Raw genomic sequence first — 18,965 nt, forward strand, 5'->3', positions numbered from 1 at the left:
ACGATTATTTTGATCAATATTGAGATCACGATTATTTAACACGATTACTCCTTGACTTTGGAAACATCATGCATTAATTGTCTTTTTAACAGTAGATTTCCTTGAATTTCCTTGAATGTAAACTTCACTTGGTAGGGGAGGCTATTGTCATATGAAAATTTTGTTACGTATGGTAGTCAAATAATAATAAAAAAAAAAGCCTCCATCGCCATCATTTACAGCAGGGGTGCTCACACTTCTATGGAATGAGATCTACTTTTTCATCATGTTATTGTAACAAGATCTACCATGTACAATAAACGCTATACATTATCACAATACCAAAATTTCAGTAGTCGGTAGTGAAATTTGACGATTCTCAGTACCAGCTTCAAAACCACAACAAATAATAATACTAACTAATATGTTAATTATGGAAGAATGGTTTCTAGTTCTTAATTATTCAAGACTAGTAAACAGTCAGTAATAAAATAACAATAAAAAACAGTAAATAGATTAAAAATAATAGAAAAAAAAATACAAATTAAGAAAATTCAGTGCTTTTTTTTACAGCTTTAAAAGGTTTTAACAGCAATATCAAGTATTCAAGTAAACATTCAGAATGAAATGCAACATAAAACTACTACTGGTCTTCACTGTATGATTATAATACATTTATACTTTTTAAAGCTACTAAAGTTACTCAGTCAAGAGCAGTGAGTTTTCTTGTTATGGATGTTTGATTATTATAATGACACTACACTAGACGACAGCAGGTCTATTAGCTTACATTTACACTTACAAGTCCGACATTTTAATACAAATCTGCTTTTTTCTCCGCTGTTTACGTTCACTTTAGACATCACTCTCTGTGTTTACATGAATACCTCACCAAGATGGGCATTTTGAAATGTATTTGACCATTCAGGTGCGCATTAGCGCGAGCATTTTCGGAACACGCACGTTCAGCACACACACATACGCTGCCTGTCAATCAAACAAGGCTGTTACTAGATTACTAGTGAATTATAAAATTATGTGCTCTGGATTACTTTCAACAGCAGAATACGAATATTAACTTTCTAATAAGTGACACAGGCCTAGGCTATCACAAATATAGCTGGTTATTTTTTCATTATTGACATTTTAATCAGTCTGCTTGTCCGGTTGGGCAGGTAAAATTCTCTTTCATTTGCCCCTTCAAAAATCCACTTGTCCCGGACAAGCGTTAATGTCGAGCCCTGATTAAATATTGTATTCATCATTCTCCGATAACGATTTTTTCTTCGCCAGTATAGCTCCTTAAGTAAATGTACATTGTTTTAAAGGAGTTTTAGAAATTATTTTGGAAAACAAGCCAAAAAAGACTAATCAACAATATATGTTGTTCCAGTGTATAATGGGCTAAGACTACACTCACCTTTATGTTCACTTCAATCCATCTTTAACTCAAAAAAAAAAAACAAATCGCTTCTTAACAGAGCTGTATATCCCCAATTTTCTTCATGATAAGATGCACACATTGGACGTGACACATTATGATTCACTACTTCAAGCCATCACGTTATAATCTAGCTGTAGCAAACTCGCTCGAGTGAAGAGCGTGTCCGCACCAGAGTGTGCATCAGCTGGGAGAACATTCAGTCTTTTCCCCGGTCACTTCACACAACTCATAGACGCGGCGCCGACCGCACATCGGACCGCTGATCAGAGTTTATTTTCATAACCCGCTTCCTTATTATTTGAACTTCAATAAAGGATGCTTTAAAGATATAACGTCATTGTGTTTCATTGCTAAATGGAATGTGGCACAATAATTGTTTTATCTCAATTATCTTGTTTTCATTATCGTTGGAAGCCAGAATAATTGAAAATTAAAATTTGATTAATCGCCCAGCCCTAGAGCAGTCAAGAAAGAAATTGATGATCTCATTTTGTTGTACATTGTCTGTGACATGTTGCATGTAATTGTAACTAATTACTGTAATAATTAGGGATGCACCGATACCACCTTTTCTCTTCTGATTCCGATACCTGAAATCTCTGTATCGGCCGATCCCAGTCCAATCGTTGTTGTTTTTCAGAATCAGTTTATGAATAACCTTTAACTACACATTAGCCTAATAAGATTTTTTTTTTAACTAGTGTACTGGATTAAGTGGCAGCAAAATTAAAAGTAATTCCAGTCTAAGTCTTCAGTAGAACTTGAATCTGGACTTTAAAGAGTTCAAATTCTCAAAAAAATATTATTATTATTATTACTGACTTTTATAATTTTATAATTCAATAGTAATATATTTAAGTCATGCACCTTTAACTTTAAAACTGGCTTTTATTTTGACCGTCGAAACGCTCCAATAAGTCCCGTAAGTGTCTGTTTTTGGTTCACAGAAGTTTAATTCGCTTCTTATTCAAAATCTGGTGAAATGCTCCTCTGGTGCAATTCTGAATACATATTACAAGTAAACCGACTATTGAGCATCTACATCTGAGATGTTTGTGTGTGGCGCTCACATATTGCACACTGCTCTGAGGGCAGAGAGCACATCAGTAGCATGCACGTGCTATGTATGTGTGTCGGCAGATCTGCGCCAAACGCTTCCGATAACTGGAGATCAGTCTTTCACAACGCTGTGGAATTTTGGCCCACTCTTCTACACAGAACTGTTTTAGTTCAAACACATTGGAGGGTTTTTGAGCATGAACTGCCCGAACTGCCACAGCATCTCAATTGGGTTCAAGTCAGGACTTTGACTAGGCCACTACAAAACTTTAATTTAGCTTCTTTTGAATCCATTCAGAGGTGGATTTACTCCTAAACTTTGGATTATTGTCTTGCTGCATAATCCAGTTGTGCTTGAGCTAACTCCTTTAGGATTTTCTGGTAGAGAGCAGTATTCATGTTTCCATCAATTATCACAAGTCACCCTGGCCCTGAAGCAGCAAAGCATCCCCACACCATCACACTATCACCACCATGCTTGACCGTAGGTATGATGTTCTTTTTATGGAATTTTGTGTTTGATTTACACCAGATGTAACGGGACCCCTGTCTTCCAAACAGTTCCACTTTCGACTCAGTCCACAGAACATTATCCTCAAAGCTTTGAGGATCATCAAGGTGTGTTTTGGCAAAATTCAGATGAGACTTAATGTTCTTCTGTTCTTCTTGTTTTTCGCCTCGCCACTCATCCATCGATGGTGGTCATGAACCATGACCTTTATTGACGCAAGAGAGGCCTGCAGTTCCTTGGATGTTGTCCTTGGCTTTTTCGTGACTTCTGGATGAGTCGTAGCTGTGCTCTTGGAGGAATTTTGGAAGGTCGGCCACTTCTGGGAAGGTTCTTTGGAGTCCTAGAGCCTTTGAAATAGATTTGTAACCCTTCCCAGTCTGATGTATTTTAATCACCTTTTTCCTCATAATTTCTGGAATTTCTTTCGACCTTGGCGTAGTGTGCTACTGGGTGAGACCTTTTAGCCAACTTCATGGTGTTGATTTGATTGAACAGGGCTGGCAGTAATCAGGCCTGGGTGTGTCTAGTCCAGCTGAACCCCATTATGAATACAGTTTCATAGATTTGGGGATTTAGTAACTTTTTCACACAGGCCTAGTTGGTATTGGATAACTTTTGCTTCAATAAATAACTTTATCATTTAAAAAATTGTATTTTGTTTTTACTCATTGTCTTTGTTTTATGATAGATTTTGTTTGAATTTTTGAAACAATTTAGGATGAGATGTATACAAAAACAGAATAAATCAGGATGGGGGCAAATACTTTTTCAAAGCTCTGTATAAGATATATAATATAAAATATTTGTATTATATTTGTTATATTTTATTATGCAATAGTAAAATATTTCTGTCCTAATTTCGTCACTTTCACATGTTATTTGAATGCTCTTTGATTCAACCCACGAGCCCTTATTTCTCTTGAAACAAAACCTTTGACATTTATTTTCATAATTTTATTACTCAACAGAAATAGAGTAAGCATGCAACTCCTCCTCTATGTCACTGTGTCATTAACACTGCGTGTATGAACCCGCTATGGCCAGGAATATTTGCCATTACACGATTGTTAAAATTAAAGTTAAATCGCACCGCTTTGTGTTCACTTTCAAAGTTTATATTTGCTTGTTTATATTTTCGCAGGAGTTTGGCACGAGCCTCTGCTGACGATGCGTGCATCAGAGTGCTTGAAGCGCTTCACATGCTCTTCCGGACAGGAGCTGCTCTGTTTGACGTCTGCAGTGCGGCTCAGTGTTGCTCGGAGTTTAGCTGAATGGCATACAAATTCCCCGTTCATGACATTTACATATTTGTTTAAAATTCCCTTATTTGAGCATTAAAATGTGATTTGAATTTGAAGTGCACAATAATTGGTTAGATCAAATAACCACAATCAGATAATAATTTAATAATCGTGACAGGCCTTACTCCACATGAAAAGCGCTTGCGGACAATATCTCATTCTACGTTTTCATGATGGTTAAGACTTGAACGTGCTTTGGTAGTAATCACATTGTGCCTTACAGAGGCTGTAAAATACTTGATTTCCGTCACAAGTCCCATCTTGGCTTGTCCTTTCTCCATCACTTGATCGTTGTCACAGAATCGCTGATGTGCGTGTTGTGGTGTGTGCGTCAGTGTAATAACAATAAGGTTCTGCCCTACTCCAACCAGTGTTCAGCACTCACACAGAGCTAAATAAAATGTCTGAATATGTTAAATCAGTAAATGCATTATTCACGATTAAGAAAAAATCTTTGTGCACAGAAATGCTATGTTTTTTTGTATTGTGGGCATATTCCATGACTGCGTCTATTAAATAAATCACATGCATTAACGCGTTGGTTTTGACAGCTCTAATAATTACACATCTCATACAGGTAGTTATAGTATTTCTCAAAGAATTCGTGTAAATATACAAACATGTATGCCGTGAATTAAAGTGTGACCTAGGGATGTTAATGATTAATCGATTAATCGTCATTAATAATTTGATCGATTAAGCTTATCGATTGTCGATTAATTAATTTCAGGATAACTGCATTCAGTAATAATGGCTGCAGACTTGGATAAGGTTGGCTGTGCAGTCATCTGCTGCTAAGGGTGCTGCATGTCTTGTCCGCATGACAGAAGATGCTCCGATAAAGATGTAGAGGTCTCAGTAGCCTAGTTTCCATCCACTGTTCGCGCTGTTTTGTTATCGACAAAGTGAAAATGCAAAAATAAAAAAAATAAACATAAAAAAAAAATTGGGGGAAATTTGCAGTCTTCTGCCTGTTTCCATTCAAATGGCCTTTTATCGATAAAAATGGTGTGCGTGATGTCATGCTTAAAAAAACATTTTGTCGCATAAGAAATCTGTCCTTAAGCCGTTTCCATACATAAATGTGTGTACAAGCAAATGTATTCAGCTTTATGGACTCAGTAGTATATGGAGGAGAACTGAACTAGTCAACGGTGAATCAGATGCATTGTTGATGATGCGCCTATTGTAACATGTAGTCTTTTGATGCTGTTATGTCATGATCTGTCAAGATCTTCATGAGTTGGTTAGGATCCTCAGTAATCAGTTAGATCATCATTTAAAGTTTAGCAGCATCGCATGTATGCATATTGAGTGCTTACGGTGCCTTTTGCTGCTTTGTGTGTGGTATGGGGCTTCGTTATAGGCTACCAATTGGTTGTATGAATGTTGTAGCCTTGAATTCAAGTCATGGGTTTGCATTGTGTAGTTTTGATCTCTTTTTAAAAAATATAGTATAATTAGATGGATGTATGGATGTATGTTCTCTCAGTAGGGATGCACAATATAAAATTTGTGTCCAATACCAATAGCCAGTAAACATTTTGAATATTATGGCCTATATTATAAATCTATACCGTTACAGTATGCATGTCTTAAAAATAAATAGAATAAAACTGCAGTAATGCTCTGATCAAAACTTTAATGTGCTTAAAGTAAAATTGGGCATTAAAAGTTTTTTTGTACATTTTGTAGGCTACAAAATAAAATAAAAAAAGCACTAAAATTGCCTATACCAACATGGCCACTAATAAACATTGCACCTCTAATATCAAGACAATGATATACAGACTTCAGTATGACTGTTTGTTTACAAGCAACTTGATTAAATTGTGTCATCCATCACAATTACATCTATCATCTTTTACCTTTGACCCTATGATGTGGACACAGCTCATGCATGTCTTTTTTTAATTTTTTTTTTATTTAGGTTGGTGAGTGATTGTGAACAGAATGACAAAGACGCCTCCTCACAGGCGTGGGATCACATTCGAGGTGGGAGCGCAGCTGGAGGCTCGGGACAGTCTGAAGAACTGGTCAGTGTCTCTTCTCTGCTTCTGTTCGTCCATCCTTTCATTGACCCTGATTGAAATTCAAATGCTTAACTCCCTCTCAGTGCAACATCTGAGCCACCAGTTCTGTTCCATTGCTTATTAAAAAAGTGCAATTTGCTTACTGAAAATTTGGGCTAGGTATTTATACAGATTTGCCAATTCATTTGGGTAGATTTCAGTACATAATGAGAATATTAAGTTTTACAATTATAATTTTCTCTGTAGTTTTGGACCTTTTGGTCATTTAAAAACAAAAAGTACAGATCCATTTATTCCATCAATAAATATGTCTTGAAATTGCATGTGTGTCATTTAGCCTAGTTTCCATCCACTTTTCGCTGTTTTGTTATTGACAAAGTGAAAATGTGTAAAAAAAAAAAAGTTTCCATTCAAACGGCCTTTTATCGATAAAAATGGTGTGCGTGATGACGTCATTCTTAAAAAAAACACTTTGTCGCATAAGTTTTGGTTAACGCATAAGAAATCCGCCCTTAAGCCGTTTCCATACAGAAATGTGTGTATATCGCTAATTGTGTACCTTTCGCCTCCCAGATGTCCCTAATTTTTTCCCCCGAAGTTTTGGTAAAATGGGGAGAATATTGAGACAATTCATTGAAATTAGCCAGCATACAGTCATTTTAATTTCACAAATAAATGCAATCAGATGATGAGAAACTGCAATCAAAAGGGAGCAGTTGCCCTTCTGATAGGACTGTAATATTGGTCCTGATGTTGCACCTATCGCAGGTTGCCACCAGTTCCGACCCGAAAGCGAATCGTCATGGCCCTGTTCAAGCTGGCAACCTGCACCAAGTAGTGGGGAAACTTTCAGTCTTAGTTTAAGGACCATCCATCGATGTGTATATGCTGTGTGCACAGCTATTAAAGAAAAATTGATGCAGTGTAACATCAGGGTTTACATATGATACATTCCTGATATTCAGTAGGGTATTTGAACAATCATCTAATCTAAAGCATCGCCATCACAACTGCATTATGTCCCGCAACTTTTAATGACCAACTGAACTTGATTGTCATCTCAAATTAATTTTAGCATCACAATGCAATTTACATTTTCTGAAGAAGCTCAGCAAATGCGATCCGAGGTAAAGAGGGTTAGATTTAAAATACTAAAAGTTTTAAAACGTTCAAAAGCTGGTTTTCTGAAACTGAACTCGGCATTAGACAAATACTTCTGATAGTTTATAGACTTGAAAAAAGTGTAGAACTTTCTGAGAATGTCATTCAGATGACTTTTTCGTCTACAGAACAGGGTAAGGCAAATTTTAGTTTGTGTAAAGATAAGGCAATTATATAGGCCTAACAATAGAATTTTTTCGTTAGGTAGTTTTTTTTTTTTTTTTTTTTTTTTTTTAATTCTTTATTTGTTTGGTAATTTATTTAATTTTAATACAGGGAATTTTGCCGGCACTTTTTCAAAAGTAAGCTAATAGAATTGGGCTATATGTTAGTGTTCCAAAAAAGCGCACAGAAGTTTTTCTCCTAGTATTGTGTATTATTTTTAATTTAAAACATCTTTGTGCACAGAAATGGTATGTTTTTTTGTATTGTGGGCTAATTCCATGACTGCGTCTATTTGAATGGTGTGTAAAAGTAAAAATAAACGGATGTCTACTGCGATTAAATTAGTTGCATATTTGCACTGGCACTCCTGGAAGTGTCATGACGCAGATGTGTTTGCAGCATCGGATCTGTGCAGGTATCCCATTAAGACCAATCCATAATAGTGCGAGTAATGCTCCACGTACAATAAATTAGCTTTCAAAAATGTGTACCATGTTGTCATGATTAACACAGGCTAACGATTGAGGTAAATTCTGTCGTGTGAAAAATATTTTTGCGTTAATGGCAATTTTCTCGACAAAAAGTGTTTCCAAACCAGTTTTTCGCGACATTTGAAGTATCGACATAGTTTATGCGCTAGAGTTAAATGGAAAAATATTATGTTTACACCTGTGAAATGTTTAGCGATAATTTGCGTTTCCATCAGCTATATCAGTGAACTTTTTGATGCGCTACACTTTGTCACATAAAAAACCCTTAGATGGAAACGTAGTTATTGATAAATAAGGTTATCCAAGGTGCTAAAAATAAGAAGCTTTTGAAAATTTAGTTTAAAACACTAAAACAGTTCTTATAAATGTCATTTTCGTGTTTCATAAATGTTTGGAAAAAATTATAGCATTTTGTAGCTTTAAAAATGTAATGTGGTGTAACAATTAAGTAAAAAGTATTAAATATTTTCCTTGCACCTTGAAAACAGTATAAACAACTTACTAATTTCAAAAAAGTTTCCAAGCATTTTTATTTATATATATATATATATATATATATATATATACATAAACTTAATATTGACTTTAAGACATGCCAGTCTATTGCATACTTTGGCAACTCAAAAATAAACACAGACAACGTTAATGTTCTTAATGTTCTTTTAACGAACCAAATATCTTTCAGCTGTGTTTGATATAATGGCAAGTGATTTTCTAGTACCAAATTAACAATTTTGCATGATTACTCAAGGATAAGGTGTTGGAGTGATGGCTGCTGGAAATGGGGCCTGTCTAGATTTGATCAAAAATGACTTTTTTCAAATAGTGATGGTGCTGTTCATCAGTAATGTCCTGACTGTACTTTGTGATCAGTTGAATGCCACTTTGGTGAATTAAAGTACCAATATCCTTCTGAAACTGCAAAATCTGTACATTATTCCAAACTTTTGGCCATGTGTTTGTGTGTGTGTGTGTTTGTGTGTGTGTGTGTGTGTGTGTGTGTGTGTGTGTGTGTGTGTGTGTGTGTGTTTGTGTTTGTGTTTGGGACCTGTTGGATCGGAGGGTGAGGGCTAGGGCTATTCCCCCCAGAAATGTCCGGAACTTGCAAGTGGCTTGGTGGAAGAGTGGGGTAACATCTCACAGCAAGAACTGGCAAGTCCATGAGGAGATGCACTGCAGTACTTAATGCAGCTGGTGGCCACATCAGATACTGATTGTTACTTTTGATTTTGACCACCCCCTTGTTCAGGGAAACATTATTCCATTTCTGTTAGTCACATGTCTGTGAAACAGTTTATATCTTAGTTGTTTAATCTTTTTATGTTCATACAAATATTTAAACGTAAAGTTTGCTGAAAATAAAAGCAGTTGAAAGTGAGAGGACGTTTCTTTTTTGCCGAGTGTGAGTGTGTGTGTGTGTGTGTATATTCAACAATAAATGGATTGTGAGGATCTCGTCTTTGAACACACAATACACGGAACGAGTCAAACCAAAATTTTGCTCCCAGTATGCAGTGAAAGGATTTCAGCGCTTAACTTTACATGGAGTAAAAGATCGATCTTGGGATCTCAGAATCGATACTGAGATCATTGAAATGAAGATTGTGATACATCTGAAAATCCAAATATTTACCTGCTCCTAATGGAAATCCAAAATGCAGCATTTTAAGAAGGTGTCATTGTTAAGAGTAGATACTGAAAATGTAAAGCTTTGTGCTTCTCAGTTTAAAGATGAAGTGTGTAATTTCTATGCCTCCAGCAACACAAAATGGAACTGCAAAAATAATGATTTTCAAACAGTTTTTTCCCAAAGACTTTCCTGTCTGTCATTGGTCTCACAAACAGATAGTCCCACCCTCACGTCATTGGTTGAGCAAATGATGGTGTGTCAGAAAACTCAAACAAGAGAAATATTTTGTTAGCAACACAATTTTCAAGGAAATCAACCTATGAATGGCTTATAGTTTTCAAATGTTGAACATGTTATATAGGTTTTTAGTTGTTTTAACTTACTTAATTTTAAGTTGATTTTGCCATGAAAATAGCCATAGAAGCTGGCATGGCGTTTAAAAAATAGATGTCTCTGCATATTAAGCTTCGATAAGAGTAAGTCTTATCTCTTCTTTTTATCCATAGGTATGCAGCCAGTATTGAGAAGATAGACTATGAAGACGAGAAGGTTCTTATCCACTACAGGCAGTGGAGTCACCGTTACGATGAGTGGTTTAACTGGAGCAGCCCGTACCTCAGACCAGTGGAACGAATCCAGCTGAGGAAACAAGGTCTCTCTGAACGGCAGACGGCTCCAGTGAGTACTTCTATCAAACTTTGCTGAGTCACTCAGAGTCAGCATGGGCAAAGTTACACTCGGAGTCAAAGTAATGTGACAATATTATATATAGATATGTTTTTCTTTACAGGGCTTTTATGTCAACCAGAAAGTTCTAGCCAGCTGGTCAGACTGTCGGTACTACCCTGCTAAGATCCTGTCCCGCGACAAAGATGGTGTGTACTCCCAACTTTAGGGACAAAGCTTATTAATATTGTAGATACAAATCAATGTCCAGGACTCTTAAGTTAAAGGAATGTTCTGGGTCTGTGGTGCAAGGTGGAAGTGTGCAACTCGTATTTTTAGTGGTTTGATTACTCTTCTAGGCAGATGAACCTAGAAGTCACCGACGTAATTTCGTGTGGGTGTGTTTTGCTTCATGTAAACAGTCTTTGGCTTTATTAATTAAAGTTATCAGAGCTTGAATTTAAAAAAGTACCGGAATTCATGATCTTGAAAAAAGTATTGATTGTATTTTGGTGTCATTGAGAAAAATCCGCTGCTAATTTTAAATATTAGAATTTTTTTTTTGAGAGAATTCACTTCCTAGAAGATTGGTTTGTGAAATTTAGGGTTTTATTATTCAAGTGGTGGAATGCAGATTGTGAAATTAGGTTCTGTATTTTTTTAAATATTTAAAAATGTGAAAATAGTTTGTGAGAATTCACTTCCTAGAAGATTGGGTTGTGGAATTCAGGTTTTTATTAGTCAAGTGGTGAATTTAAGGTTATGCTATAAACTACCGTTATGACACCATAATGAGATAGCCGTTTTACATGGTCTTGACATGAGTTGAATGATTGGATATAATTTTGCACAGACGAAGTTAGTTAGCGATTCTATCATGCTAGTCTCTTGTGATAAAATCATATTTAAGTCTTGAGGCTTTGTATATTAACGTTTATTTTGGTGTAGGGCTCCTCGATTATGGCAAAAGACATAATCACGATTATTTTGGTAAATATTGAGACCACGATTATTTAACTCAATTACTTTGGAAGCATCATGCATTTAATGAACTTTTCTTTTTAAAAATGTCTTTAAAAAATCTGCTGATTTCCTTGAACTTGAAATGTAAACTGCACTGGGTGTGGTAGGAGGCTATTGTCGTATTATAATTATTTTAGGTTACTTATGGTAGTCAAATGAAGAAAAGCCTCCATCACCATCATTAACTGCAGAGGGGTGCTCACACTTCTATGGAATGAGATCTACTTTTTCATCATGTTATTGTAACAAGATCTACCATGTACAATAAACGCTATACATTATCACAATACTAAAATTTCAGTAGTCGGTAGTGAAATTTGACGATTCTCAGTACCAGCTTCAAAACCACAACAAATAATAATACTAACTAATATGTTAATTATGGAAGAATGGTTTCTAGTTCTTAAGTAATTATTCAAGACTAGTAAACAGTCAGTAATAAAATAACAATAAAAAACAAATAGATTAAAAATAATAGAACAAACAAATACAAATTAAGGAAATTCAGTGCTTTTTTTTAACAGCTTTAAAAGGTTTTAACAGCAATATCAAGTATTCAAGTAAACATTCAGAATGAAATGCAACATAAAACTACTACTGGTCTTCACTGTATGATTATAATACATTTATACTTTTTAAAGCTACTAAAGTTACTCAGTCAAGAGCAGTGAGTTTTCTTGTCATGGATGTTTGATTATTATAATGACACTACACTAGACGACAGCAGGTCTATTAGCTTACATTTACACTTACAAGTCCGACATTTTAATACAAATCTGCTTTTTTCTCCGCTGTTTACGTTCACTTTAGACATCACTCTCTGTGTTTACATGAATACCTCACCAAGATGGGCATTTTGAAATGTATTTGACCATTCAGGTGCGCATTAGCGCGAGCATTTTCGGAACACGCACGTTCAGCACACACACATACGCTGCCTGTCAATCAAACAAGGCTGTTACTAGATTACTAGTGAATTATAAAATTATGTGCTCTGGATTACTTTCAACAGCAGAATACGAATATTAACTTTCTAATAAGTGACACAGGCCTAGGCTATCACAAATATAGCTGGTTATTTTTTCATTATTGACATTTTAATCAGTCTGCTTGTCCGGTTGGGCAGGTAAAATTCTCTTTCATTTGCCCCTTCAAAAATCCACTTGTCCCGGACAAGCGTTAATGTCGAGCCCTGATTAAATATTGTATTCATCATTCTCCGATAAAATTTTTTTCTTCTGCAATATAGCTTCTTAAGTAAATGTACGTTGTTTTAAAGGAGTTTTAGAAATTATTTTGGAAAACAAGCCAAAAAAGGCCAATCAAAAACGTACTTTGTTCCAGTGTATAATGGGCTGACTACACTCTCACCTTTATGTTCACTTTGATCCATCTTTAACTCACAAAAAACAAGATACATACAGTAAACATGACACATATATTATGATTCACTATGTCGTGAGCCATCACATTATAATCTAGCTGTAGCAAATGCTCGTGTGACGAGCGTCCCCACGCCAGAGTGTGCATCAGCCAGAAGAAGATTCATTCTCTCCCCCCCCGGTCACTACACGCAACACACAGACGTGGCTTTGACCGCACAGAGAAATGCAAGTTTCGGGGTTTATTTTCATTACCCGCTTCCTTATTATTTGAACTTCAATAAAGGTATATAAAGATATAACGGCAGGGTGTTTCATTGCGAAACGGAATGTGGCACAATAATTGTTTTATCTCGATTATCTTGTTTTCATTATCGTTGGAAGCCAAAATCGTAATTGCAAATAAAATTAGATTAATCACCCAGACCTATTCTGGTGCAGCATATGATCATTTTAGAATTCCATTGCAAGTGTATTACTCTTAACGCAAGTCAAATGTTTTTTTTTTTTTTTTTTTTCTCTATTAATCAACTTAATTGCCCTTTTAACTGAGATTGGAAGAGATGTTGTCAATGTGTATCTTGTATTGAACTTGGAACATTCCTTAAATAAGACCTTTAATAGAAACACAAAAATATAAGTTGCATATATTGGATTATATGTGTGCTTGTTATAGATATACATCACATTATGGAAGTGTTGAGCATTATATATGGCTATGATTCTGTCACAGGGTTCTACACAGTGAAGTTTTTTGATGGGGTTGTGAAGACGGTGAAGGGGATTAAAGTGAAGCCTTTCCACAAGGAGGTGAGAAGTTAGAAATATAATTAAACCATGCCATTAACTGGGGATATGGGATTGATGAGTCTGTCTTTGTTTTCTACAGAGCTCTGATGGCAAGAACAATCAGCGGGCACGGAAACGGGGCGACCAGAACGGGAAAGAATGGAAGCCCAAGGAGAACGGCAATAGCAGGAGTAACGGTTCAAGACACAGCACCTCTGATCAGGATGGAGAAAGCGAATCAGAGGGGGATGAAGAGGACAGCATGGTGATTTTTGAGTCCAGAAAACTCCAGAATGGCAGAGTGAGGGAAAGCACAGCAAATGAGAAAGTGAATGAATCAGGGCCAGATTCTGCTGAGCAAAAAGAAAAACCCCCCAGCGATGAAATCAAGACAGAACTGTTTGAGAATGAAAAAGGCGAGAATAAAACTGAGAAAAAAGATAACAAAACAGAGAAGAAAGAGATGAATGGAGGACAAAAGGAAGAGAAGCCCAAAGCACTTCAAAATGGTGTTGACAAGAGTGAGGGGGGAAAGAAAGAGGAGCAAGCATCAGATGACAGTCCCAGTCTGCCCAGAAGGACACGGAGTAGAATGGCAGATGGTGAGTTTGTTTGAAGGAACATGGTGGTGTCACATTTGAATATTTTATTTCATCATGGTTGAATTCCAGATTCATCCTCACCCACATACCAATGGACAACATTTGCTATGTAGTGACACAGTATCTTTAAGGCAAGACAGTTTGCTCAGTGACCATCTTTGTAACACCTCCGGATTGCTATTTTCTATTTAGGCAATAGGCATTCCAGTACAGCTCCTATCTGCTTGAATGGGGAAAGAGTGAAATCTCCAAAACTCAGGGTTCCTACATGCTGGTCTAGCTAGTGTACATTCGCATTGTTGAGCATTAGAGTGTAAAAGTCTGGTTCCATAAGTAAAAATTCCATTCATTTTCTCCTTAGGGAGTACATTTTCAGAATCAGAATGAGCTTTATTGCCAAGTGTTCTCATGTACAGGAGAACTGGTGGATTTTTCCTGAAGTCCACTACCATCTCCACTGTTTTGAGCGTGTTCAGCTCAAGGTTGTTGTGACTGCACCAGAAAACCAGCTGATCAACCTCCCGTCTGTATGCAGACTCGTCATCTTCGCTGATAAGGCTGATGACCGTAGTGTCATCTGCAAACTTCAGGAGCTTGACAGTGGGGTCCTTTGCAGTGCAGTCATTCATGTACAGGGAGAAGAGCGGTGAAAAGAGAACGCATCCCTGGGGAGCACCAGTGCTAATAGTGAGGGTCCTGGATGTGAGTTTTCCCATTCTCACTAGCTGCTACCTATCTGTCAGAAAGCTGGTGATCCATCGACAGATTGGGGTGGGCACGGAGAGCTGGGTCAGTTTGGTTGAGATAAGATCAGACATGATGGTATTGAAGGCTGAACTGAAGTCCACTAATAGGATCCTTGCATAAGTCCCAGGTCTGTCGAGGTGTTGCAGGATATAATGCAGTCCCATATTGACAGCATCAGCCACCTGTTTGCTCGGTAAGAAAACTGAAGGGGGTCCAGCAGGGGTCCAGTGATGTCCTTCAGGTAGGCCAGAACCAGTCTCTCAAACGACTTCATGACCATAGACGTGAGAGTGACAGGTCTGTAGTCATTAAGCCCTGTGATTTTGGATTTTTTGAATGATGGTGGAGATTTTGAAGCAGCAGAGAACTTCACACTGCTCCAATGATCTGTTGAAGATCTGTGTGACAGCTGGTCAGCGCAGATTTTCAGACAGGCAGGCTTTGTTTCCGAAAGACCCGGCACACATCCTTACAGATCATAAGTGCAGATTGAGTAGCAGGAGGGGGGTTCCAGGAGGTGTTGGTGTGTGTGTGAAGTGAAGATCAGAGTGGGGGTGGGGTGTGAGACTGGGCTTTTCAAACCTACTCTAAAACGCATTCAGTTCATCAGCCATTAGTTGATTCTCTACAGAGCGAGGGGGAGGTGTCTTGTACTTGATGTACGTTTCACACAGATGCAGGTTCGTTGGCTCAAAACTGTATTTTCAGCTTTTCAGAGTAGCTGCTTTTATCCTCTCTGATTGCATTAGTAAGTGTGTTCCTGGCCTGGTTGTACAATGTTTTATCCCCACTTTTGTAAGCATCGTCTTTGGCATGACGTAGCTGTCTGAGTTTTTCTGTAAACCATGGTTTATCATTTATTGAATGATAAAAATGTCCTAGTAGGGATACACACATCCTCACAGAAACTGATATATGTCACAATATCTGTGAGCTCGTCCAGATCTGTGGCTGCAGCCTCAAAAACACTCCAGTCAGTGCAGTCAAAGCAGACTTGTAGATCCAGCTCTGCTTCATTAGCCTGCTTCTCTGCTTCATCTTTTTCAGTCCTTACTACAGGCTTAGCTGGGCGAAAGGACGATGTTATCAGATATCGGCGATATCTGCTAAATATATCAGTGCAGATTGGGACAGTCATTAACAGATGACGATCGACAATATGGGGAAATGACAAAACCAAGGAGATAGGAAGTCACCAAATATATTAAATAGTAACCCAATAGTTATCATGCACTTACGTTTTTTGATGTTAATCAAAATATTAAAACGTTAAAAGCATTACAGATTAAAGAGGTCAATTGTGTCTATTTTCACTACTGACATGTTCTCTAAAAAAGCATGAAAGGTTTTCAAGATATAACCTATTGTTTAGACTCGGACATGACTTTGTAACACGCTATGGCCAAGCAACTGGATAAAATCAGCACACAAATTAGAAATTTTATTATTTAGGAAATACATCCTGTCAAAAAAAGACATTATTATGAAATATCATTAAGGCAAAAATAATGAGTGACCAAACATTGCTGTCTTTATAAAAAAATCTTTAGTCAAAAGTTATTAAAAACACATTGCTTCAGGACATCAACTGTATTAATCATTCACTCCATAAAGGAAAGATTTTAATTTGCAGGCCATGCAAATCTCTTGGAAATGGAATGCATTTTTTTAAAAATAAAATTATGGCATGTGTAGGCCCTGTTAAACAACCTTATGATTTGCCTAGAGAAAGCGCAGTTCACATTCACCTTGAACCTAAAATTTAGTTCTATTTAATTTTCTTTAGGCAGCATCAAATGCATGAACGAAATGCGATACAACAGATTTGATTAGAACACAGTGGAAATTATTAGGCAGCGTTAATTGGGGAACACAAGGGAATTTATTAGGCTTACACCTAAGATGAAAACTGGTGTTTTCTATTTGTTTAAGCATAGACTAAATGAAGTAACAAATTGTTGTAGCCATTTAATGAAAGTGCAAATTATGTGGGTTGTGTTGCACTTTCTAAAAGTAATGATTTATATATAATTAAATTATTAGTAGTATTATTATGCTTTTATAATTATATTATATGCTTTTATAATGTAATTTTCCACCTGTTGTTGTAGACAGATACTTGTGTGATGGTAATTGGGGCCGATGGAAGAAGTTGGAAACTGCAAATGTTTGTTTATTTAGGGTGGTGGTCATTTTTTTTGACCATTTCATTAGTTTAATTGCTTTATCGTTTAGTTTGAAATGCAATTAAAATTTTTTTGTGTGTGTGTGTTCCTGAATTACATTTTTAAAGCAAAATCGACTGGTGGAAGTTAAATGTGTGCACAGGGGGCAGGGGGATTGATGACACAATCGGATATGGTGATATTTTTTATATATATCTTTTTTTTATATATCTTGCATATCGACCAGCCCTAAATCATGCCAAATCTTGCATTTTTTACAGCATGGACTTGAATTGAAAGTGAAGGATTGTTGGGTGATTTACGCTGAAGTCAGTTAGGCGTGAATCAAATGCTGTATTAGACGCAGTCTTGATCATTCAAGCAGCTTTGTTTGTTGCTGAGTTGTTGGCTTGTGTCTCTTAACAGAGAAAGACGTGGAACGGCCCATTGGTCCAGAGCTGAGGAAGAGACGAGCATCAACCGGACAGACGCCACCTTCCAAAAGGAGCAGAGCCAATTCAAGCACAGGTTAACTGTCCCTCTCATATCATACTCTACAATACACTAGATTCCCATTATTACAGTTACTAATTCTGTGTATCTCACAAATAGTCAACAATGTGTCTGGGTCATATTAGATCCCCACCTCCACCCCATAAAAAAAGAAGAGGAAAAATTATTTTGGGAGCATTGTAATGAGTTTACTTCACAGGATTTACCCAATTAGCTTTAAGCATCATCTCACAGGATATTGTCTCTAATCCTCTCATAGATAGAAATAGTCGATCCCAGATCAAACCAGCTAAGTCCGACTCTGTCCCAGAGACCTTCGAAAATAAGGATGGCCCAACTTGTCCTGCAGGAAATGCAGCACCCACAGAAGAGGCAGAATCCAGGCCTGAGCTTGGTATGCATCCTCATTCTGTTCATTAATTAAACATTTATGCAGATATAATGTATGATGTGCTAATGGACACATTGCTTTCTCAGCTACAGCGCTCAAACAACAAGTTCACCTTCCCACGTCAAACAAGTACAGCAGAGAGCCCTGTAAGTGTACACACACGTACCATTTTTCTTATACACAAGCATTAGAGTTGTTCACACAAAATTGAAAAGAAGTTGTGATTATTTACTCACGCGCATGTTGTTCAAAACCCATTTGCTCTCATTTTTCCTTTGGAACACAAAAGGAGGCATTTTTGAAGAATCTTTATACAACTCTTGCCATACAGCTACATTTTATAACGTTGTCAGGAAATCACTTTTTTTATTATTATTCAACATTTTACCCCTGGAATTGATTTTCAGGGGCGGGCATATTTTTTTTTCTAACCATATAAAATGCACTGTATGTCATCCTTTCATGTGAAATACTTGTAATCAATTCATTAAAATACATTTTCATTCGGAGTAATTAGGTTATCTTCAAAATTTAAATCCACATCAGCTAATATTTTGTAAGATAATATATTTCACTTTGGCTAGAATAAAATCAGAATTAATTCGGGGGCATTTTTTGCCCCTGCATTTTGAATTTTGGGGGCATTTTTCAGTTACCTTGAGCCCTCAGTAATTTCTGATCCTGGTTCATAGTGACCTTGTGTGTCAAGCTCCAAAAGGACTTAACAATACCATGAACATAAAATAATCAATACAACTTGTGCACTATGTGTTAACATGTTATTTCTCCTCTACACTGTTCACTTCGGCACAAGGTGCTTATACACTATTCAATACGGCACGTCGTGCCTGAGGGTGGGCATGCGCTGTGCGGGGGTCAGGGTGAGTGATGGTAATGGTGGTTAAGTGAAACC

General features: G+C 36.9%; 1 protein-coding gene across 9 annotated transcripts in view; it reads left to right on the forward strand.

Moving 5' to 3' along the window:
• Positions 1-18,965, forward strand: part of LOC127418654 (PHD finger protein 20-like) — a 68,714-nt gene that overhangs the window by 21,941 nt on the left and 27,808 nt on the right. For 8 of the 9 annotated variants that reach the window (XM_051659320.1, XM_051659322.1, XM_051659313.1 and 5 more), the window contains 8 exons: positions 6,225-6,330; positions 10,281-10,452; positions 10,565-10,649; positions 13,579-13,655; positions 13,735-14,236; positions 17,575-17,676; positions 17,921-18,055; positions 18,139-18,198. In XM_051659320.1, coding sequence (XP_051515280.1) covers positions 6,248-6,330; positions 10,281-10,452; positions 10,565-10,649; positions 13,579-13,655; positions 13,735-14,236; positions 17,575-17,676; positions 17,921-18,055; positions 18,139-18,198 — 1,216 coding nt within the window. In that variant the 5' untranslated portion in view covers positions 6,225-6,247. The remainder of the gene's footprint in view (positions 1-6,224; positions 6,331-10,280; positions 10,453-10,564; positions 10,650-13,578; positions 13,656-13,734; positions 14,237-17,574; positions 17,677-17,920; positions 18,056-18,138; positions 18,199-18,965) is intronic. The other variant, XM_051659319.1, reaches the window with a different exon arrangement.

This window comes from Myxocyprinus asiaticus, chromosome 28, assembly GCF_019703515.2.
Source record: "Myxocyprinus asiaticus isolate MX2 ecotype Aquarium Trade chromosome 28, UBuf_Myxa_2, whole genome shotgun sequence".
Classification (NCBI taxonomy): domain Eukaryota; kingdom Metazoa; phylum Chordata; class Actinopteri; order Cypriniformes; family Catostomidae; genus Myxocyprinus; species Myxocyprinus asiaticus.